This window comes from Magallana gigas, chromosome 5 (genome assembly GCF_963853765.1).
Source record: "Magallana gigas chromosome 5, xbMagGiga1.1, whole genome shotgun sequence".
NCBI classification, from domain to species: Eukaryota; Metazoa; Mollusca; class Bivalvia; order Ostreida; family Ostreidae; genus Magallana; species Magallana gigas.
In genome coordinates this window covers 20,661,694-20,686,054 of record NC_088857.1, presented here as the reverse complement: position 1 = coordinate 20,686,054, position 24,361 = coordinate 20,661,694, and the positions used below count along the sequence as shown (strand labels likewise).

General features: G+C 33.0%; 2 protein-coding genes across 14 annotated transcripts in view; one reads left to right on the top strand and one right to left on the bottom strand.

Moving 5' to 3' along the window:
- Positions 1 to 1,128: 1,128 nt before the first annotated feature.
- The window catches only part of LOC105336357 (kinesin-like protein KIF21A), a 42,618-nt gene continuing 19,385 nt past the window's right edge, over positions 1,129 to 24,361 (bottom strand). For 3 of the 13 annotated variants that reach the window (XM_034476310.2, XM_034476326.2, XM_034476343.2), the window contains 14 exons: positions 23,887 to 23,943; positions 21,133 to 21,226; positions 19,431 to 19,445; positions 16,076 to 16,314; positions 15,566 to 15,724; positions 6,627 to 6,764; positions 6,192 to 6,331; positions 5,774 to 5,957; positions 5,418 to 5,579; positions 5,062 to 5,179; positions 4,637 to 4,807; positions 4,225 to 4,424; positions 3,856 to 3,899; positions 1,129 to 3,298 (listed from right to left, as the gene is read on the bottom strand). In XM_034476310.2, coding sequence (XP_034332201.2) covers positions 3,186 to 3,298; positions 3,856 to 3,899; positions 4,225 to 4,424; positions 4,637 to 4,807; positions 5,062 to 5,179; positions 5,418 to 5,579; positions 5,774 to 5,957; positions 6,192 to 6,331; positions 6,627 to 6,764; positions 15,566 to 15,724; positions 16,076 to 16,314; positions 19,431 to 19,445; positions 21,133 to 21,226; positions 23,887 to 23,943 — 1,834 coding nt within the window. In that variant the 3' untranslated portion in view covers positions 1,129 to 3,185. Of the gene's footprint in view, positions 3,299 to 3,855; positions 3,900 to 4,224; positions 4,425 to 4,636; positions 4,808 to 5,061; positions 5,180 to 5,417; positions 5,580 to 5,773; positions 5,958 to 6,191; positions 6,332 to 6,626; positions 6,765 to 15,565; positions 15,725 to 16,075; positions 16,315 to 19,430; positions 19,446 to 19,963; positions 20,055 to 21,132; positions 21,227 to 21,833; positions 21,850 to 23,886; positions 23,944 to 24,361 lie in introns of all 13 variants that reach the window. The other 10 variants (XM_066085340.1, XM_034476376.2, XM_034476371.2 and 7 more) reach the window with 10 other exon arrangements.
- LOC105336107 (uncharacterized) lies at positions 10,121 to 15,080 on the top strand. The gene is made up of 3 exons (XM_066085341.1): positions 10,121 to 10,279; positions 12,578 to 13,613; positions 14,538 to 15,080. Exons 1-3 carry the CDS (start codon positions 10,170 to 10,172, stop codon positions 14,751 to 14,753), a joined length of 1,362 nt encoding a protein of 453 aa, XP_065941413.1. The 5' UTR covers positions 10,121 to 10,169; the 3' UTR covers positions 14,754 to 15,080.

The window sequence follows — 24,361 nt, the reverse complement described above, 5'->3', positions numbered from 1 at the left end:
ATTTTAGGAAAAGTTTTAAGCAACATTAATTCGATGGATTTGAAAAAAAAAATCAAATCCTTTTAAAGCGTGGGGCTTTAATCCTCTCAGATATCGCCTAATGGGATTCAGTGAAGTATTTAAATGTTGTATAGATACAATTAAGTTTCCAAACCTTTGGACTGTGAAATAAGATTATACACACACACACACAGCTGAGAGAGAGAGAGAGAGAGAGAGAGAGAGAGAGAGAGAGAGAGAGAGATCATGGTCATCAATTCTCAGTTGAGAACAGATTCAGCTTATATTTACCTGAGAAAATCAATTGATCTGAACTTATTAAATTTTTTCCATTATCACAGTAATGAAAGCAAACACATTTTTAAATCGTAGCAAAAGTGGACTAGGAAATATTAAACAGAGAGAGTCCCATTACGTCATATATATGAGTGTAATTCAATTCTCAGTTGAGAACAAAATCAACTGAAAACTTAAATTGATGAACTTATTTAAAAAAATTCTATTATCAAAATAATGAAAGCAAAGACATTCTCAGTTCATGGTGCAAAAAATATTTCTGTTTAAAATCAGCCGAAAAAATCAACCGTGCTTTACTGAATGGACAGTTGATGCCACAATAAAATAGTTTTCATAGACAAAAGAAGTTGGCCCTACCAGAATATGTAAAAAAAAAAACTTTGTTGAAAATGAGTAGAAAACATGAAGGTTTCATGTTGTATAAGTAATGTTGTAGAACAAACTACAGAATATTTGTTTGCAGGTTCCATTGCCAACTTCCATTAAGAAAAGAATAATGTTTGAAAATTAACACAAAACTTCATTAGTATATAAAATATTTATTCAGTTGTTACTTTTTCAGCAAGCATATGCTCACAATGACAATGGAGATACCGTATCAGCAATAACAATTCAAAAAATAAACACAAGTGCTTAATTAAAAAAAGAAACAATTCCCTGAAATAAAGATTAAGCCTCATCCCCCTCTCTCCCTCACCACAGGGGGATTGGGGAGGGGGAGGGGGCGTGGCCCCTTGACATAAATAACTGAGACAGCCTAACTACATCAAGCACTACTGCTACCGTGAGACAACTAATGCATACTACCCAGTTAACTGTGACTACATACAACACATTACTGTATACATGTAGTATATTAAACTCCTTTTTTAAAATGGTTAGATAACAATGTACTGATTACTAAATATTCTAGTTTTATCGTTTTTTTTTTTTACTTAGTTTGAATGTCCTGTTGATATTGATGGTCAGTATAGAATACAGCTGATGAAATACATGTATTATGCATGAAAACTAAAAATGAAAAAGGTTGTAAACCGAACAACTCAGATCCCTGTTAAACAAAACATCAATTCATGTATATGACATGATCACAGTGAAAGACAAACTTGTTATGAGAAACATTAGTCATGATAAACTGATTTACAACAGTTATATAAATTTTAACATACATGTATCTGAATGTTTCTGAAAATACAATCTTGAACTGACGTGAAATAAAAACAAAATCTATGATATCACATGAAACTATTTCTTTTGATCAAAATGCAAAATAATTCATTAAGAATGTATATAAACAACAGTAAATCAGAAAGTGAGATCAACTTTCGGTTGTTCAATTCAATAAAGAATCTTGAAAAATTCTATACTGTTTCCCCTTGAAACATAAAAATGAGAGATATAAAACGGTGTAGTGTAAAACTAGCCCTGATTACACATAGAAAGCTCAAAGACAGTTAACTTATAGAGAACTGACAGTTAACTTATAGAAAACTGACGGACAGTTAACATACAGAGAACTGACAGACAGTTAACTTACAGAGAACTGACAGACAGTTAACTTATAGAGAGCTGACAGACAGTTAACTTATAAAGAACTGACAGACAGTTAACATACAGAGAACTGACAGTTAACTTATAGAGAACTGACAGTTAACTTATAGAGAGCTGACAGACAGTTAACTTATAAAGAACTGACAGACAGTTAACATACAGAGAACTGACAGACAGTTAACTTATAGAGAACTTGTGGAATGTAATAATTGCTAAACAGATAACAGATGAACAAAGTGAGTTCAACAAAAATATATCAATATACATGTAAACAGACAAATATATGGAATATTATTTCTACAGGGACAGATAACTCTAGAAGAGGCTCAGCCTATTCAAATGATTAAGATGTGTAACTCTTAATGCCATAACAATATTCTGATGTAGTAGCTAGCGTTTATACAAAAAAAAAAAAGAACATCAATTTACATGCAGAGATTTGGCAAGTCCATAATTGGAGTGTGAAAACAAGGCTATTAGATAATAATAACACTACAATTCTATAAATGTGATTTAAAAATTCTGAAATCATATTTACTACATGATTCTTCAATAATACAGTGTATCTGATAACGAATCAGTGGAAGACTTATAAGAACAATACACAATTCCTACAGTAATTTTCTATACGGTACATAAAACATTACTTTAATAAGAAACAAGTTTATATAATCTGAACTATTAATAAGTTAATCCTTCCAAAGGACATGGAACTACAAATTAATTCAAAAATACATGTTCATTTTAACTATAACAGTGAGAAACTATTGGTGAATCATTCATGTAATAAAGCCTGGTGCCCCATTTGGCTGGTTAAAGCTGCAGCACAGAGAATCACAACCGTAGCACTGTAACAATATCAGAGGTACATTTTAACACAGACATAGCCCAGCCTGGTTCTAATGATGTACATTCATAACACATTATCAAGAAAGTCACAGAAAAAAAAATATTCAACAAGAAATCCAACAGAAAATACTGGCTCTTGTAAAGGCAGCTTACACAACGAAGCACTGTTCCTTTGGAATTGTATATACCGTAGGTATACATGTATTTCAATTATTTAACATGATGCCTGTTTGTGTCAATTTGCAGAAACTGTCACAATTCTGCATTTAGATGGACAATGATATCTGTTTTGCACTTTTATCAATGCCTTGTGATCTCCATTTAAAGCATCTGTAGCATATCTATGGAAACTTAATAAGCACGATCACAAGAGAATATTCCATTTCAGTGAATGCTCCGTTGAAAAGTTCATGGCAAATAAAGAGAATATTCTTAAGCACAGTCAAAATCAAATGTTCAATTGATAACTAGTTATTGACAAGATGCCATCAAACAAGAGACTTATTGCGGAATTTGTAGCTTGGTTTTTTACTCCAGACATTCCCCGTTTTCGTTGACGTCTGCTCCCGATTTGATGGCCCAGATTCCCACAGTGTGGTCACTACAGAAATAAAAATAAATGAGATAAAAAAATTAATACAATAAGTCTTAAATAATGATAGAATTAAGCTTTTGAAAGTTGAGCAAAAGCTAAAAAAAGAGACAAGAAGGATTATTGTTTTAGTTTCAATACTTGTAAACATCCAATGTATTTCACATAAATTTACCACTTTTTATGACTTTTTAATGTTGTTCATCAGCGTTTAAGTTCTTTTTAATTTAAAAAGAATTGTGTATGCTTTTAGTTTGTATTTTAAATTTGTTCAAATTTATAAACAATAATTTTAACAGGTACAGTATGATAATGAAAGAAGGCAGTGATTGTAATCTGAAATTGTTTGATAAGTTATCAAAAAGAAGAGACAAAGAAATGAAAGAGAAAAAAAATCATTCTTATTTAACTATGCACACTGGAATTAAAGGGCATATTTATGTTAATAATATAAATTGCAGAGTTTGCTTCATGTCACATGCTTTATGTTCAGTGGGAGTTATTTCCCTTTCATTATGGACATGCATTGAATCGGTTATGTATTAAAGGTCAGATATAAAATTCACATGTTTGTATTCTCCTGTACTGCCAAAATTTCACTACAGTTTCGCTGAAAGACAAATAAGTTATATTGCTACTTTGATTTCCTGGTAATTTGAAACAATACCACTACCAATTTGAAAATATAAATAATACATAATGTTTGTTTAATTGTAAATCATATGCAATGCTTCAAGTTCCAACATCTCTCTGTGTATATGCAATTCTATGTTAAAATCATTACATGCCTGCGATAATGCATTATGGTATCTCAAATATATATATTTCACTAATCTGAAAATGCAAATGCTTCAGTTATGGTAAAAAACACATTTTGAATGCAAAGGAGTGAGATTATTTTGATAAAGATGAATGAGAATTGAAAATAAACTCACTTGGAGGCTGTAAAGATGGCGGACGAGTTGGTAGCTATGGAGTTGATGGGACTGCTGTGGGCCTTGATTTCTCCCAGCTGGTTACAGTTCTCGATGTTCCACAGCTTGAGGAAGCCCCCTCTACAACCACTGAACAGTATGTTGTTTGATGGCATGAACTTCAAAGCACAGACCCAGTCCTTGTGGGCAGAATTTATAGACTAAAAATAGATAATCAAAACGCACATCTAAAATACATGTAAATGTACAAGCTTCAAAGTGAGGTGAGCAATTCATAAATTTCATTCATTGCTAATTCATGGCAGATTATGTATTAAAGTAGACTGTGAATATGAATTTGTTTCATATAATTTTGAAAGCGCTTAAAATTAAATTAAACAAATATTTTCAAAACTTTGTGAGATTTGCGTACATATTTGAGCTGTTGTGAGGACAGATCCCACTTCTTGATACACATGTCGCGGGATCCACTGAACAGTGTGTCCTGACTGATGCACAGCGCCTGGATCCCGTCGTAGTGAGGCGGCTCCAGGTTGTACTTGGGGGTCATGATTCCCGCCCTCTCCTCCACTACCTCAAACATCTGCAAGTATCAACGTATGGTAACTAACAGTAGAACACTGGCATTTCCAAAGACAGTTACAACAATCAAATAAGAGAATTAAATTGGTCAACAGTTGTGCCACAGCTTTAAATGCATCAAGAGAGAGCAAAGTATCGATAAACTTATTTTTTTCTTTCACACAAGTTACACTGATCAGCCTTTGATCGACCTTGACATTGCAGTCTTTTGACTTTGACACACCTTGATATAGTGGTCCTATGACCATGACCTACCTTGATATAGTGGTCCTTTGACCCGGTTAGGACAATGTCTTTGGACTCCCACCGGTCCACCGCTATAGCCATCACAGCTGCTTGGTGTCCCCCATTCAGCTTACCAATGGCAGCAAAACTGTGTGAAGATATATATCAATACAATTAATGTATCGAATGGCAAACTTTGAGATGAAGTTTTAGTGACTGCAGAGTTGATGAGAAAAGGTTAATATTTGACTGCAGAGCATAACAACGAAAAAATGATGAAGATCCTTTTTTATTTTTGTTTGTACATTGTATTAATGAAGAAAGTGATAATTCAATTCCTTATTAAATTTTTGTAGTTATGTCCCTTGGCATGGAATAAGTGTTACCTCTTTAGGTCCCACACTCGGACAACGTTCCCTGCGGCACTGTACAGAGCCGTCCCATCCTCATTCAGGGCGATATCATTGATATGGTGCTCCCCGGGGGCAAGCTCTATTTGACGGGTGGATCCAAAATTGACACAACCATCATGGGTTAAACCAGAGGAACTGAAAGAGTAAACATTTATACAGCTTTAATCTTTCTATTTATTCACTTTTTCAACAAAAAGAACTTTTTTATGAAGATGATAGTCTGATTTGCTTCTCAAAGTAAAACACTACCGGTAATTTGTACAGCACATTTGCTCATATTTATTAAAGTATATTATAATATTTCATCTAAACTGTGTGTTTGTGGTTACCTGAGGGTTTTGATGCACTGTTTGGATGAAGCCCTGGTGTCCCACACACTGATGTAGGACTGGGACACAGTGAACAGTAGGCGGGACTGGGGGCAGTACCTCACACACACCACATTGTTTGGGTGGCTGCTGAACGAGGCCTTCTCCTTGCCCGTGTGCAAGTCCCAGATTTTGGCTGTTCGGTCTGAAAAATAAAACCATATCAAAACATGTCTGCACTTTTCAGAATTTCAATTTTGTTTCCTTTGTTTCTTTGGGTTTTATAACCATTGAGTTGAGACACATATGGTTATATTAAAACAATTTATCTTAGAGAGGTGCATATTAAGACTTTATTGTGGGTGGTGCGGGTAGAGGAGGGATAAAAAAGATTTGGCTTGGGATGTCTATTGAATATAGCAATGATTTCTCTACCCACCTTTGCTACTTGTGAACAAGAGGTCCTCCGTGGCATCCAGAGACAGCACCGCCTTAGTGTGGCCCTCTGCTGTATGTGTACAAACCACAGGGGCCGCCTTACTGGGCGGTACCTTTCCTGTATTGGGCACAATCTGCCCCCTGTAATACAAGTAAATATAACATGTAACTTAATAGAAAGTGTAGTGAAATCTTTGTACTTTGGAAGCCCTTTTAGCTACATTCTTGGGCATTAATGGATTGCCATTCATACATAATGTATCCAATTGAAAAGTATATATTTTTTAAGTGTAAATATCTGATTTTTATACCTCTCTTCTTAAATCTGTAGATCATCAGGTGATCATTGTCAATGATTCTCTGTTTTAGGGCTGTAATGGGGGTCTAAGTATCAATATCAATGGTTATTTACCTGTACCAGATATTCTATGTTTACCTGTTTGGTGGCTGTAATGTGGGCGGCTGTGTATTGCTGGTCAATCTGGAGAACACATTGTCGTCTGTGGGTCGCTCTCGGGCCCGCCGGGACAGGGTGGGGGAGGAGGGAGGGGTGGCATCAGATGAAGTGGCATCTCTGTGAAAACAACGAAAAACACACAAATGTTTCAACACAGGGTTTTCAATGGGTTTTATTTCAAATACATGTAGGTCCTATATAACATTTTAAAAAATTTTCCACTGAACTAACTGTGCTATTTGATTTACTGTTAAACATATTTTTATTGATTAATTCAATAAGGATTGGAAAACAGGCAAAGCCTACATACATTCTCTTCTTATGTAAAGCACACCTTAGTTTTTACAGTTTATCAAATCCATGACATAATCTGGAACAATTTAACGTCACACCCGAACCCCCTCCCACCCCAACTAACAGTATGCAAATTAAAATTGATGCAGGTTAAATCTCTATAAACTGACATACCAGTAAATGCAAATAATTCCTTGAATGAGTTATTTGTAGTTGATGACATTAAATCATGTTAAGTTTCTTGTCCTTTAATACCAATGCCTTTGTGCAGATTTGCTACACTAATGACAGGCTAAAAAATTTCAATGAGTTTACGAGTTTCCTTTTACATCTTCAGAGGAATCGATAACTTAAGTACAATATCAATAGTTTTCCATTAACCAGGGATGGGGTAATTGAAAAAAGTATTTGTAATTGAGTGTAATTAATTACATTTTTCAAAGTAATTGAAAGTAATTTGTAATTGAGTCTGTCTTCAATTACAAGTAATTGAATGTATTTAAATACATTCCAAAAATATTGTGTATTTTCAATTACTTTTCAATTACATCTCAATTACTTTTTTTCCAAGTTTAGAATATAAAAAAGGTGTTTTATAATGATAAATAGATTTTATACATGTTTGGCATGGACTTTTGTTTATACAATAATTAAATGTCCCATAATGTTTCATATGTTTATACAGCATAACACACTGCCCAGGGCAATAGGTAAAGATCTAATTTTGTGGAGGTGTGAACTCCTCTAATACCCAAAAACCCCCATTGATTTTAGACTTAAGGGAGTCAAAATACCTCATTCTTGTGAATTATAGCAATCCTTATTTATATACTGATATGCTTTATTGCCAAAAGGTGTACTTTCTGAATAAACATAGTTTTAATATGTGAATAAAAATTCACTGTAGTGAAAATATTACTTAGAACCAAAAATGAACTCAATGGTACTTAATGAATTTAATGTTAAAGAAAATTTTTCTAGAAATTTTCAAGAAATCTGATCTGAACTGAACTACCGGTATACAACCTTTAAAAACATAACCGTACATAAAGCTCTGTATATCTTAATGCTGTTAATATATGTATATGTTCTCAAAATTAAAAAAAATAAAACTAAAGTATTTGAAATGTAATTAATTACATTTACAAAGTAATTGAGAGTAATTAATTACATTTTAAAAAATCAATGTAATTGTAATTGCAAGTAATTGATAAAATTGTCAATGTATTTGAAAGTAATTAATTACTTTTCAAAGTAATTGACCCCAACTCTGCCATTAACTCGGTCCTTTCTTACTGTCCAAGTAATGGGTTGATTTCAAAACATTTATCTGATATTTAAATATATCAGAATGGGTTAATATGCTCTTTTCTTTATTGCTGAAACCTTGTTGGATTGTTTTACTCTTAAGTCATTTTCTAATCATAAATAAAAGCAGTACATGTTGTTTTATGATACATTGATGTTGTAATTTATCAGTTGAATTAGTGAATATTTACTCAACAATAACATCTTTCCCCCCTTTTTTTGCCTTTTTAAAAAACTTTGACCGCATATGACACATCAGATTTGTAGGTTATCAGCAAATTTTGACATTTGATGAACAATGTTTGGAGAGCGGCAATAATTCCGATAAGGTCTGCCTCAACAAAGAGATAAAGAGAAAGAAAATTATGACTGAAGAACAAAGCAAAATTACAAAATCAATCATGGAATCAATGTCTTCTGAATGACAAAGTAGTTATTTTTGTCGGCACTTGAGACTAACGCTAACAAGAACAGTATCATGTGATCACCATCTCCTCAGAAACCGACGATAGCGAACCATCCAAGTGCAATTACTCCAATCTCTAGTCCGATTGTGCGCTCTTGTGGCACTTCAAAAAAGAGGCTATTTACGGTCCAGAAATGCAATTACAGAAATCAATTGTTAACACAAAACAGCTAGAACGCTTAAACACTTTGTTTTTTCTTAATTTACAATGTTTGTCATGAAAAAATTCTGGGTCTGTCATTCGCAACTCTAACCAGATTAAAAAAAAACTACCATGGAATCGGGCAGGCAAGTGGTCACTTTCTCATTTTATAAAAAAAAATTGTAATAGTCTTTTAGGTATTTTATTAAGGGGTCTTTGTCTCTTTGATTCATTTTAATATTTAAAAAAATAAGATGTTCTGTAGGACTAACTAACGATATTCTAATCTTAGCATTACCTCATACATAGTATAGAAACTAAGAAACTAAAATGCTAAAAGAGCTAATTTATAAAAAGAAACTATAAACTTTTTTAAAAGGTAAAAAATAACGGGTAGTAACAAGTGCATTAAAGTAAGTTAATGGGGCGTATTCATATTTCTACAGGAACTATGAAGTTGTTATTGGCCAAAAAAATAAAAAACCACCGATATAATCAAACAGACTTGAAAGCTTTTTGTTGAATAAACAATACCCGACACCTCCCAAATGTCCATTAACAGTGTTCGAAACAAAAGGAACACACAATGGCTGTTTAAAGTCAATGGAAGTCTACACCCCAAAATATCTGTTTACTTATTTCAAAAAGTTTTAACAAAAACTGAAATTATTCGGTCAGCCTGTTCTGAGTGCTTTTTGGAAATTAAACACAGGCGAACAGTTATTTCCTATTTATTTATCGATCGCACTGAAAAAAGTTAAGGTATCTAGATTCTCTGAGATATGTTTGTAGAGACAAAGAAGACTTACACAAAAGTATATATTCTTGTTGAATGTCTATCTTTGTGGTGTGGTTGAATTACAGCAAGAGATTTTTATTAATTTAACTAAAAATAAAACTGCTTATTTTCCTTGCATGAGCATTATTGAAAACAGGAATATTGAATTTTCTTTGTCAATTAATACAGTAAGTTATCAGCCAGTTTTACAATCAGAGTTTATAAAAAAAGTCAGTATCAGTATCTTCATGTGTTTTTATATTTATAGTGATAATAGCCATGCATAGTTATTATCCCAATTTTTGAAAAAAGCAAATAATGATTATTTACAAAAACTAATTTTGATAATTTCTCACTGGTAAACAAATTACAAAAGTACCATTTTTTAGTCACTGATATAAAAAAATTGGCAAAGAAAGATTTAAAGTAATTATTAAATCTTAGATAGATGATTTTTATTGTCAAAAAAGTGTAAAACCTCTCCATCATAGTGAGAAGCCCATTTTGTTGGATAAACTGGCATCCAACCGACCCATGACTCTTCCCGAACGTCTCGACGATGGACGACTGGGTACTGCAGAACTGATGTCAAGACATCGAGAGAACGGAAATGTTGTCACCTCCAAGTCAAAAACCAGCCGCAAGTAAGTATAATTTGAAAGTCTAAACATCTATGGGAGCTATGACCCTTCCTGTTCATTTCTAATAGGAATTACATGTAATTACCTTGTCAACTGTATTTTGCCTTTTTATATATTTGAAAAGGTGAACAGGTATTACTTGATCTCATTTGTACTGAGTCGCCGATTCATATGATGTTATGACAAACCAAGGCATTCAGTGAAATCTCAAAGTAAACTGTCAATATATCTACCTTTGTATCATTATTTGGCAAGGCAAGAGACCTCCTGCTCTTTATAGGTAAATCTTTTCATCCCAAACATGGGTAATTTGTAAAAATTCAAATTTCACTATGTAGAATAAACATTTTTTTATAAACAAGGTCTCGAGACCTTTCGACAAAATATCAAACTCACTCCGTTCCTTAATGCATAATGAATTTGAATGACTAAGTTTTGAAGCAATAACTGGAGAAAAATCAACAGAAATTTTGATTTTCATTGTGGGAGAGAGGGAATGTTAAAGAAGACTCCATCTCATGATAAATCTCCTTTTTTGATAAGGTTCCTTTGACGTATGGTTACTATGTAGATAAACATGAACCTATCTCACCCCTTTGAAGGATGACAATAAAATCAGCACTTTAAACATTCATAATAAATCTCATTTTCCAAATCCCTTCCGAAATGATAACAAAAGGCTTGAAAAGACAATATTAAGCTTTCATAATTCAATTTGCTGTCAAAGGAAAAACATAGAATCGATAGTCATAATTCGAAAACTCAGAAATGCATGGATTGAAATAGATCAACGAAGGGAAAAAACCAATAGAGAATAGAAAATATGGTCAATATTAAATCTGTTTGTCGAAAGCTCACATAATGAAAGTGCCGCTTACGACAGATCATTTCGGAGTTAAAAGAATCGGACCTGGGTCTGAACATGCTACTTGGAAATACTTTGGCTGCAAGCTGTCAGATTTTATTGATATTTAGCGCTTTATCTTGCTTATGTTCAAGACCCAAGTAGAATTGCAGGAAACATTTATTCTCGTTGAACCAAATAAGTCGACTTGTTGGCAATCAATTGACTTCATTAGTTGGACCCTGTATTTACATTTCATTACACCTAGCATAGAAAGGAAACTGTTAATATGGTAAGTGAAATTTGCCATTCAAACTATTTAGTACCTTTTTTATTATTATTGGTAGCAATTTTGAAATTTATATTCTAGATAAATACTTTCATCAATAAAATTTTTAATTAAAAATTAAAATCTCGCAGTTTGATGTAGGAATCTAAGTGTACATTTTCATCTACGTAAAAAAAATTCAAACTGCAAGTTTGTTTAAATCTAGCATATAAACAAGATCATTTCTGGGTTTGGGCCTTGACAATAAACTTTTAAAGCTTTAATGTCTGCATGAAACAAACAGAATTGTATTATCCTTAAAATCCGGTATATCAGGTCACGATCTTTAGAACGTTTTTGATCCAAGCCATCAACACTCAATTGGAAAACAATCCTTTGGAATTTAAAAATCACCAGTGATAATATTTCTCAATAATTATAAACAATAAGAGACTGCTCAAAAGATTAGATCAAACAGCAGTTATTCCTTTTGACACAAGAAATCTACGTCAACCTGAAGACTAAGAGATTTATTAATTACGCAGGGCGAAATTACAATAAACAGGATTTTAATCTTCCAGAGAACATGGAGAGGATTTTCATAATGATTTGGTATGTTGCAATTTTGAGAGAAGTCATTAAAATTTGTCGATATCTTTTGATATCTGATGTCAAAATGGGTTGATATTTAATTTAGAGTAGCAATGGACTTCCTATCTTTTGTTAAAATGTGAAGTACTAAATTCTTATAAGTGCCAGTCCTTGATAATAAAATTGCTTTTTGTTACTCAATACCATATACTTCCTAAATTTCTATGGATCAATGCTTCTAAAATTCATTGACCACTTAAAAGGTTTTGAACAGCTCAATAAAAAAAATTCATTACTCTCGACATCACTATGTGTTAATGGAGGATTGAACAACATTAAAACCTTTTTCATAGGTCAAAATTTGTGTATGGGATTAGCAAGCTTTCAATCTCCAATTGAGCCAATAAATCTTTTAAGACACATTTTTTTTGTTATATCAAAAGACCAATATTTAAATCTTTATGGCCTAGATAAAGAATTAGTAGCAAGTTTCGCTTCGATCATTACAACTACTTCAGGACTCTTTCCATTATTTCTTTTTTTGTTCACTGAAGATACATGACCTCCGACGTTTGATTGAAGTTTCTATTTTCTGCAGAGTAATTTTCATCAAGCACACAATGTATGGCAATTTCCTGCAACAGTCCACAAAGAAACTTCAAGATGATTTGCGGCAGACAATGAAAACCTACTCCTCAGAGAAACAACAGCTCCTTCGACACTTGGCCAGTCTGAGACACGAGATGGACGAGTTGAGACTCTCGGGCAGCGAGTCTCCCATCTCCACGGATAGCACGACGGATTTATCCACATCCAGGTGTTCCACCAACAGATCCAAGAGCAACCGGTTTTACCATGCTCCAAACATCGCTGCCCACAAATTAAAGAAGAGCAGAAAGAAAATGTCTAAACAGTCCAAAAGGAATTCCGAAAGTTCTGAAGATAAGAAAAGTATCGAGGGAATTCTGAAGCTCCCAATCATCAAGGAGGGAACTTTTGGAAACCCCCCACCAACCTTGACATGGACAAATAAAAATTCTGAATGGGATTCTGCACACCAGATTTCACTGACCAATCTTCCCCCGTTAAACCCAGTGCAGGGAGTAGTGGCTGCCAAGGAACTACTTGAGGATGATTATGTGATGCCCAAAATTGATGATCCAGACAGAACCGACAAGGGGATTCCCAAGAAGAAATCGCAGGAGAAGAAGAGGGTTAAGTTCTCCTCTGAAAACCAAGTTGCTGTCATCACAGGAGAAAATACAAACATAAAAACGCAGGACAGTGATTCTGAAAGTGATTCAAAAAACTTGCAAGGATCTTCACAGGAAAACAAGACTCAAGTCAAAGGAGTAAATCAGAGACAGCATTACTTGCCTCCATTGGAACTGGGCAGCAGACGCCGATTAAACCCAAAGGAGACTGAGGACCATAAAATGTTGTACATTTCTATCAGGGATCCTGATGCACGGAGAAAAACATTGTCAGAAATCTTGCATGCGGTGAGATTGAGGATGCAAGAGAATGAGCATCATTTGAGATTTGGCGAGATGCCTCGCAGAAACAGACACAACTCATATGAGACTGTTCTTAACAGTAGCCAGGAATCACTGCTGTCCACAGATAGCACCAAGGTAAGGTCATTTGTTCCTTATCCCAAGTCTCAGATAATTGTATGAAAAATACTAGTGATATACAAATTGGAAATTTAATCTGCTTTTTAGAAATAATTAATAAAATGGGTAGATTGTTATAAAACAAAATTCATATATATATTAAAATTTTGAATGAAAAAATACAACAAATATTAAAGATCAGATTCTACATCTATGATGAAAAAAAAAAGCACGTATTTTTTCCAAGTATATATTTAAGAGGGCTGGATGCTTGTGGCTATTTTTAGACTATATAAATCTCCTTGAAAGAAGAGCTCTATATAAAAATGTTGGGAAACATTCAAATTCTTAAGTGATAATTCATGAAAATTTCCTTTGCTAAATAATAGTTTATAGCTATACAAATCTATTTTTATAAATATGAGGTGGATCTGATGGTTAATTTGTTGACTATCCAGCCTCCTTAATTCTGATTTATCATCAATATGTTATATGTACTATTTAGATCATTCATCAATCTTTAAAGAACAACAGCTGGTTCCATCACACCTTAAAAAGACAAGTTCACAGAAAGATTTAGGGGATTTTAACATATCAGAAAAGTTTACGAGGCCAATCTGTGTTTGACCCATTTAATCAAAGTATTAGCTTCTGCTTCAATACACCGACATAATTTTTATCAAACCCTTTACATTGCATGCATAGGGACAGAAATAGTACTTTAAGAATATCATCCCAGATTATCATAATTTAAACTTTAATAATTATCAAAATTGATTAAATATTATTGCATTTTTGGGGTTAGAATTACTGAAAAACCAGCTCTGCTTGTACATAATTCATTAACAAATTGTTTAGTTAAGAGACATTTTCCTGGAAATCTTGTTGCATATTGATTCAAATTTTTTCCATAATATTTCATTTTTTTTTTTCCTAACACAGAGCAAATCCAGTCATTTCGGGGCTCCGAAAAACACTGCCTACAGAATGGGCCGTCGATCCAGCAACGCACAGCTTCAGAGCTACCTTCGCAAGATGTCAAAGTCCCGTCGTATGATTGAACACATGGAAGTGGAAGAATATCGCCTAGCCCACATAATGGGCCACAAAGAACTAATGGCTGTCTCACAGCAAGAAAACAATTCTGTTACAACCTAAGCACCATGCAAAGTCAAACAATTATCATTCTTTAAAGATAAAACATTTGTGCGATGTGAATAAGATATGGTGATTCATAATGGAGACCGGAGACAGTAAAAATAATGGAAGCCATGCAGAGTTTCCAGCTGCAATAATAAGAATGCCTAATTGGAATGCAGATATGGATTTCAAAATATGCTTTTGTTTTTTCGACAGAAGTCCAAATTTGTTTTTGTTCTTGGCTTTCTTGTGGAACAGACATTTGTCACTTGTATGTTAATATTTGTTTGATGCATATTTCATGTTTTTCATCATGTAAATAAAGCATTTGGACCGACACCAAAATTCTCTTTACATAGAGATGAATATCTACATATCAATGAATTGACTTCCAATTTCTGATTCAAAATACCTGGTAACTCCTTTAAATTTTTTCCTTTGGGTCACATTAATCACATTCAAAACATTATAGTGTAGAGACATGGAATTACTATGGAATCATTTATATTAATTTTATTGGCATCGAGGATTTTGCTTGTACCCCTTGCCCATACATTTACATCTTCAACAATTTATAGAATTCAATCTGTATTTATTACACAAACCTGTAAAATCATGCAATCCACAAAAAATTAAAAGGATTCCACAGTAAATGTAATAAATATATTGTAATGGAGCATGGATTCCACAGTAAATGTAATTCTAAAATCAAATGTAATGGAGCATGGATTCCACAGTAAATGTATTTTAAAATCAAATGTAATGGAGCAGGGATTCCACAGTAAATGTAATTAAATTAAATGTAGAGGAGCAGGCACTCCTGTACTCACACAGAACTAGAGCGGGATATGAGGCTGGAGGTGCTGTTGTTTTTGCGTTTGAACACAGGGGACGGCTCAGGACTGGGCTTGCTGTACTCCTTCCTCTGGAATCGGGGCGAGGGACCAGGGTCCGGGCGCGGGGGCTTCTGGGCCGCCTCAACACCAATCCTGGAACAACAAATCAATCTTATTCTTTTGTAATATGAAATACCCCTAGAATTGTTATCTGACGACAATATAATGTGTTTATTGTTTACAAGAGTAAGACATATTTATAGAACATTCATTTTCAAAGATAAACAAAAGGAATGAAAAATCTAATGTTCAACAAGAACCAAAAAAAAATTTCAAAATTTTCATGTTAACTTACAAGAGTTCATGATATATATCCAAAGCACAAGTTTGTATATTGTGTTAAAATGGAACATTCTCAATGCATACACTTATTTCTGCTACATCATAAAGCCATACCACTGACTCAATTTACCACAATTTTTAACTTATTCTGAAGTTGCATACCTGGACAGGTTAGAGGAAGAGGACATCTTCATCATCCCTGTCGTCCTGGGTGGGGGCATCATTTGACCATCTACCCCTTGGGTTGCCCCTTTCTTCTGTGGTTTGGGAGGGACCTCAGGGGGCTCCTTTCTGGGGGAATTCCCCTCCTCTTCCTCTGGGTTCTCTGGCAGTGGTAGGAGAGGTGTGACACTGCCATCAGCATATAGCAGCTCCTGGGGCAGAGGGGTTTTCCTCCTGACCTAGTAATACAAGAGAGGAAAATTAGCTTTCAATTCCAATATCACATATCTTACAAATTATCATAGTCATACCATAGGGTTTCTTTATACTTCATTTATGACAAGGAAAGGACATATAACCACATGTAATTCACAAATATTGACCTCAATTTATAAAATTTTGAATCTTTTTTTTTTTGAGCAGAGCTTATAATTTGCACATATAAATTGATGGATATATATGTATGGTATGCATTTAAAAAACTATGGAAACAACTAAGCTGGACTAAAATTTTGAATTTTATATTATTAAATCCAATACAATTATTAGAGTGTGAATGATTTAGTAAGGCTTAAAGGTCATATGAAACGATTTTTAACACTTTGATTTTCTTTCATAAATATAAAGCTTGGTATAAACAAATGTTAATATACATGATGAAAGATTTTTTTGCCTTTGCATTACTGAGAAATAACCGTGAAAACTGAGCACCTGAAAAAATTCTTGCCCGCTTATCGTTCTTGATTTTGTGGATTTATGACGTCACAAAGACCCACCGATGTAAACAATGCATTAAAACTAGTGTAATTTTACAGTAGTTTATCGATTAAATTTTAGTAATTTTTGCATATATGAACGTGTCTTTCTTTTCAAATGAGATCATTTGATTTTGTAGTAGCCTACAGATGATTTATTTTTTATTGGTCGTTAATGAATAAATCTAATATCAGCTTCTCACAAGAGTAAAAGCATGATGAAGATCCCGTACTGGAGTGGAAATTTAACGAAAGAAATGCTCCAACATTTACAGCTGATTAATGAATTATCCTTATCTTTTTGAAATGGAAACATCATTTTCTTCTTCGGTACGTATAATGATTGAGCTACATTTAAAGGGAATTAAAGCATTTAAGTTGATTTGATTTATTTTGTCACATAAAAAAGTATATAAGGCAGGCCAATGAAGATGTTTGAGGCATTGTGTACATAGTTTGTATTTAAGAGCTGCTATAAAATGCCGCAAAATTATTCTTAAATCTTATTTCGAAATAATATAAATTTCTGACTTATTGATATATACATGTAGCAATATCTTTGTGTATTAACGTTTAATTAAATTAGATCGCGGAAATATGGCATTTAAGGATTTAGAAATGTATCGGTAAAATAATTCGGTTGTTTGATAAAAATAGTTGTGAACGAATGTGAAGATAATCAACAGATTTTATTAAGAACAAGCTTCAATAATGATAAAAAAACCGAAAGAAAACATTGCGGAAGAAAGTGAGATAAAAGGGATCTGTGAGTAAACACCGCACATACACGTTTTAAAATCAAAACACCGCACATTCAAGTACACGTTTCAAAAACAAAACATTTGAAGAAATTTCTCTTAGACTAAAAATAATTAAATGGTAACATATTTGTGAATTTGAAAGTGAAACAAACAATATAATCGTGAAGCGAATGAGGCACAATGAGTCCTACAAGTTGTTTAGAAAAAAAATCTTAATGAATTGCATGAACGTGCAAATGGGAAAAAACGATCAGACTTATTTTTGAATTTGTCAATTTCATTAAAAAAATCAAAATAAAACATATAAATATGCTTATATTAAAATTATATTATACTTGCATGTGGATCTATGAAGAAAATCATTTATTCTCCGTGCAGTCTCGAAACTATTATGTACACGCTATTACATGTAAATAAAAACGCACACGATTTCATTTCTTGAGAGAAAAAATACTGACGTGGTTGATTATTGTATAATTAGACAAGTTTTTATATAAAATTGTATTTTTTTCTTTTAAAATGCTGCAAAATGACATGGATATTTGTATTCACAACATAGCTTTATAAGGCGATTGGGTCTTACTGACGTCATAAGCAAGGGAGGTAAGCCACGTAAGTCAATGTTCCTTTTCCCGATTAAGTAATTTTGATCGACTGTGGCGCTCGCATTTTGCATAAAATATCAAAAAAACAATGTCAGTCTTATTAAATAGGCACTTATAAACTCATTCCCGTACATAACTCAATATGGTCAGGATATCGTTTCATATGACCTTTAATCGACTAAAAACCCAAAATGATGTGAATATAATGGAGTAGTAATCAATAGCTCCCCTGATAATAATTCAAGCATTTTTAATGTTATTAAAGTGAAATTTCACAAATTCCTCAAATTTATTTCAAATTCATTGCAATAATTATCTTCATAAAAACCTGAATTTTATTTTTCTTCAACGGTTATACGATTTTCTTAAAAGACTATCTTTAGACAGATATAAACAACTGAAGAAACAAAACAATTCTATGTTTACACAGTATACATTTCTACAAGATCCTTTTACCCACTACCTGTACTTCCTGTACTTACAAAGTATCAAATATACACTGAAACTTTTATAATATATATGAAGCTCTCTATCAGTGGACACTACAGGAGACCAATATTGTCAATTTACTTAATTCTGCACAGTCAATCAGAGCTAGGGCTGAAAAATCCAGCTGCTTATTACGTTAAATCATACACTCATCGAATAGACACTCCAAATGCATGCATCATTTTAACACTTTCTTTTCTACACAACAGACAACATGCAGTGCTTAATCAATTATTTTTTTTTTTTTTATAAAAGGATTGATTAATTGGTTTCACGTCCAAATGTTTTACGTTTTATTTTCGTTTCTGAAGAGATGATAGTGTTGGGGACAAAAATTGGCAAGCCCTCCTCTGAAACTTACAGATCAGTAATATATATATATATATAGTAGCTAGACTCGACATATCAGTAGCATTTCAGAATGCATTATTCAATTATTTTTACTAAATAATAGCTGGGCGCCATCTGAGGAAACATAGGCAATTTTAGGTACTCTGGGTTTTATTAAAAAACGTGTAATCCATGTAAAAAAAATTAATATACACATCTAAATTTAAAACTTGAGAATTGTTGAAAATAAAAATCTTCTATTCATAAGATCAAACGTGGTGATGCATGGGTGGATTAAACATCCTGCTCAGATTCTGAATTCCACAACATTGTCCACAGTGCTATTTTGATATACAGTTATAATGATACAGAGATATGTAAGAAGAGTTCTAAGGTGTACACTGTGTTTACTCACCGGGGTAGTCGGCTCCTACAACATTGTTAAGGTAGTTTGTCATGCCACATAACGAACAAAAACAGAGGTATAAGATGCAGTCATTCATTCATGCTTGCCATATCCCACAGACAGAAATATCAAATAATAATTAATGAACATCCCGATTAACTCCCTTTCTTTCAATCAAAAATCCACACAGGTGAAATAAATTTAGCAAAGGGAATTTACAATATTCAAAAACCAAAATAAAGCAGATTCATTTGCAACTCAACTCCCCCACCTAAAAAGCTAAAATAAAAACAATAGTTTTGCCTTCCCTCTCTCAGCCCCCCCCCCCCCCCTCAAGATCTCTGACTCTTGGTTGTCTAATGAAAAGGCATTATCACCCCCGCCCCCCCCCCCCCCCCCCCCCCCCCCCCAAATAGTGTCAATAGCAGTTAATACTTCACTGAATTATATTCTAGCTGGTAGGTTAAAACTGTATGAGTATTGACCCTTTTTAAAGTTGGATTAAAGGATAGAGAGAGGGGAAGGCTCTTTGGAGCTGGTACCTGGTTGAGTGGTGGGTAGTATTCACAGAATGGCACCAGTGTTTTATAGAACAGGGGACTGGATACCCTCTCAAACTGTCTCCTGAACAGTCTGCCAGCAGTAAACAGATCAAACAATGGCCTACACTTCAATGTAACATACCTTTAAACTTCAGTGTAACATACTATAACACTTCAATGTATCATACTATTACATAACTTCACTGATTCACCATAGAACTAAAATCATGATGCCAAAGTAAGAAACTCAAGAGGAACACAAGCTTAACTAAAAGGAAAATCCAACTGAGAATATCATCAATAAAAGAACCAGTTATTGATATCAAATTAAAGTAAATAAAACATATTGAGTGAGCTCATGCAGATACTCAAATTCTATTCCTGAGCAAGTGAAAAAAAAACCTATTTTCAAAGGTCGTTTGACACAATATTCTTCCCAATTCGATGATTCTTTAAGTGACCTTGTCCCAATTCTACTAAGTAAATAAATGGAATTGGAATCGGAACTTTGAAAAAATGCACAAAAACTGAACAATAACAGCATTAATTAAACAGGGGCCACTGACAACAAGAGGCCCATGGACTACTTAGCTCATATATCCACCACAATGTCCAAGACATGTAAGTTTTTTGGGACATGTAAATTTTGTGATTCAGAAGATAAAGCCCCATTACATCTGTGTGTAAAGTACAAGGTATTGTTATTATACTTGTTATCTATCAAACTTTAAGATGGTATTTTAATACCTTGAATCGGAAACTCAACAACAAAGAAACAATCTGAAAAATTTCCTTTGGTCATGTTGACAATATAAAAACTTGATACATTTCCATTAAGTGCACACATTTAAACATAAATGATTTATTGCCAGTTTTTATCATCTAATATTAGCATTTTCAAGAGTACTTGTGTAAAACACTTTGCCTTAACTGTAAATTCCTTGATCACTTCTACATGTATACATGCATTTGTGTTTTTAAATGCCATGCATAAAAGAAGGATGCATGCATTCATGCTTCTCACAAATTCTAGTATACAATTTCTGTATACCAGCCTATATCCTAAGGAATTTTTGTCCCCTCCATTTGTGTGCGGAAAGGGGAGGAGGAGATATTTACAGTTTAAGACTTGGGAGGGGCTTGCAGCATAAGAGTGTGATACGACTTACCTTTCCCCTGAGGGAGGGCTCGGCAAGGGGAGCCACATTCTGTGTAGCAGGGACAGCCACAGGGGGCTTAGTCTCCGTAGTATTCTCAAACATGCTGAGGAAAGCAGCCCGAAATGAAAACAGTCAGCAATTAATTCGCAAATTAATTCCAAGCCAGAGTCAACATCAGCAGCAGCAGTAGGGAGTTAAAAGGAATAAAAAAAGAAGAGGAAAATGATAATAAAATAATGACATGCAACTACAGCAAAACAGTAATTACAGAAAATATAACTCAAATAGTGTTCCTCTTTATAGAAGGAACCAAAATGTTTACATCATAGACAAATATATAGAGTTATGATTAATAGGGAGGTCTGATGAGTAATTCAATTCTTTTTTATATGTTAAAGCAGACAACAGATTTAATTATATAAATACGGATAAACAAATGAAAGTTTATCGTCAATCATCAGAACTCCATATTAGTCTAATAGACAGGAAGAAAATGCATCGTGGAGTAAATGGTACGCTCATTTGTTTTCATGCACAATGATTTTTTCTGAAGTCCTTCTTGTCTCCAAGCTGTCGCAACTGAAGGCAATATACATGTAATTAAATCAGCTTCTTTTTACATGTACTCATATAATGCAGAGCATATACTTGTACAAGGCAAAGGAGAAAGGTTTGTTTAAGAGCATGGAAATTATAGAGTATTTCTTTACCTTTCTGAATATTCTGCTGAATGAAAATTTTAAATAAAAATATTAAATTTGCACGTAAATTAAATCTCATAAAAATGTTTGTTTGTTTTTTTGCTTTCGAACGCTTTCATAAACACTGGTGTTTAAGAAAGGAGACTCAGATCAATTGCAAGTTCTCCTGCATTCTGCAATCAAGTGCATTTCAGACTTGATGAAATTCATCCTACATTAATCCATAATGCATTTTCTTTTGCAATGAATCATTGTTATAACTTGAAAAAGCTTTACATTATGTGTCAATATCTAGTATACATGTACAACTAAATAATAATAGTAATAAATGAATACGACAAAATAATCAAGAAATAAAATTCTAGAAGATGTAAAAATTTCATAAACTTGTGCCCTTGTCTGAATTGCTTGAATTCTATCATGTAAGGAAATTATATTAATTTCAGAGACTTAGAAAGATAAATTTAGCTAATTTCCACCATTTTGTCATCTACTGAAAAAATTGCTAATTTATACTTTTAAAGCTTTTATCATTTAAAAATATAGCTTCATTTCAATTTCAGTCAATTTCATTTAATAGTATACACACAGAAAATAAAAAAAAGAAGATTTTTTAAAAAGTGATGATAATTTGAATAGGAAATGAAAAATCAAACAAAAAAATACAATATTTTACATAGGCAGTTTTAATAAAAACGCTATACAAAAATATGGCCATGTATAACTACATGTAGTAATAATAAATAAGATGTGAGGTTACACAGTGAGAGAGTACAACTGCCACCTACCAATGCGGTGTCTTCATTTACTAAGAATCTCCATTATAAAACAAACTATTAGAACCAGAACGGTGAAGACATAGGGATCATAACTATAGCCAGAAATTGGACATCCAAACAACATAGAATTCAGAGTGAAATAGCAAGTCCAGGTAGTGAAGTACCCCCAATGTACCGGAAAGGCAGCAGGAAGAAAAAGAAAACAATTTAAAGTGTTAAAATTGTCAAATCTTCTTCTTTTTTGTAAAAATTATGCTAAATCTATATTATTTATTGTCAGAAATTTAGTGTGGATAGTACAAGTTGTTTTTTTACAGTAAGATTTTAGCTTCTTTGACTTGTGACTATAAAACTTGATATATTTACATATGCAAGGCATGAAGCATAACTTGGGAGCATATCATGTACATTATACAGCTATCCCATACATATAATGAAGTTTTTCAAGACAGATTACAAATTTTGACGTAATTATTCCAAGCTATCAGATACTTTGGATTATAGGGAGCATTCCCAATTCCCAATGTCCCGAGTTCAATGACGGCTTATTTCAAATCTCCATTTTAATGTTATGCTATAAGACCACTTCATATCGACTTCCTCACCCTCATGCAATCAATCCCACTAAACTGTATTGACCTACATATTGTTGTGTGCCAAAAGTCTAAATTAATCCCAATCCAAGACAAGCTAATACATGTATTTGGTGGTGCGTTCTGTGTACATACTGATCAGATACATTTTTGTACACTTAATTACTAATATACTGTACATTACATCTCAGGTAACCATATAGAAATATCATGCAGACAATACACCTATATTTTATACAGATAATTAGTTTGCCAATTTTTATTTTTTTATTTTTAAAGAATTAAATAATTATTCCTTCTTATACCCTTAAAATAAAATTGATATTAAAAAATTACTATTCAGTAAGAAAATACTAAGTGTGGTTAGTGAAGAAAAAATAAAATTTCATTTGAAAAAAAATAAAAAAATTGATTGAGTATATTAAAAAAACTTTTTAAAATATTAGGTAGATAAAAAAATTAAAATTTTGCATTCAAATAATTACAAGTGACTGCTAAATACACACATTGTTACAGACGTAAATTTAGACAGTACCAAACAGTGCAGATGACGATAAATATTGGTACATTTGGTAATAAACAGTAACTGCGATGAGACTATGACATAAATACGATGAAGCTGACGATAGATCGATTAGCCATGAGTAACCAGGATACATTTAGAGGCTGTTGATTAGGAGCACATATTACCTAATCAAATTTTCAAAGTTTGTGGAGCGTTCAGTTATACTGGGTTTGTGGCATGTTCTGAAAGGAAGGCAATTGAAGAGGGATGAGAGAATTAATCAATGAACCATATAACCCCCAGAGATAGTGTTGCTGTTTTAAAAGATACCTAAAACCAAGATGTGAGTAAATTAAACAACAACCTCTTAGAAGCAGATTTCTTTAGATATCGACAAATAGAATCTTACTTTACAAAACAAAATATGTGTGTATTTGTATATGCACATGTATTAAATAATACAGATTCTTACAAAATGGCTGAAAAAAATATTTTGTAAATCAAAGATAATTTGCTTGATAAAATATTATATTTTCTTTATTAAAGTAGTTTTTTTTCTGATTTTGTTTGGGTTTTTAGTGCTTTTGCATGATGAAAACATTGTGAGGCTCATGTGCTTGCTTTGTGTTGAATTGTAGTCATACCTCAAAGTAGAATGTA

What these genes read in the sequence shown, in the direction of transcription:
- LOC105336107 (XM_066085341.1), top strand. Translation starts at nt 10,170, where the DNA reads ATGACTCTTCCCGAACGTCTCGACGATGGACGACTGGGTACTGCAGAA. An exon ending in AAGTCAAAAACCAGCCGCAA is followed by an intron (nt 10,280 to 12,577) that starts GTAAGTATAATT and finishes TATTTTCTGCAG; the next exon opens with AGTAATTTTCATCAAGCACA. An exon ending in TGTCCACAGATAGCACCAAG is followed by an intron (nt 13,614 to 14,537) that starts GTAAGGTCATTT and finishes TTCCTAACACAG; the next exon opens with AGCAAATCCAGTCATTTCGG.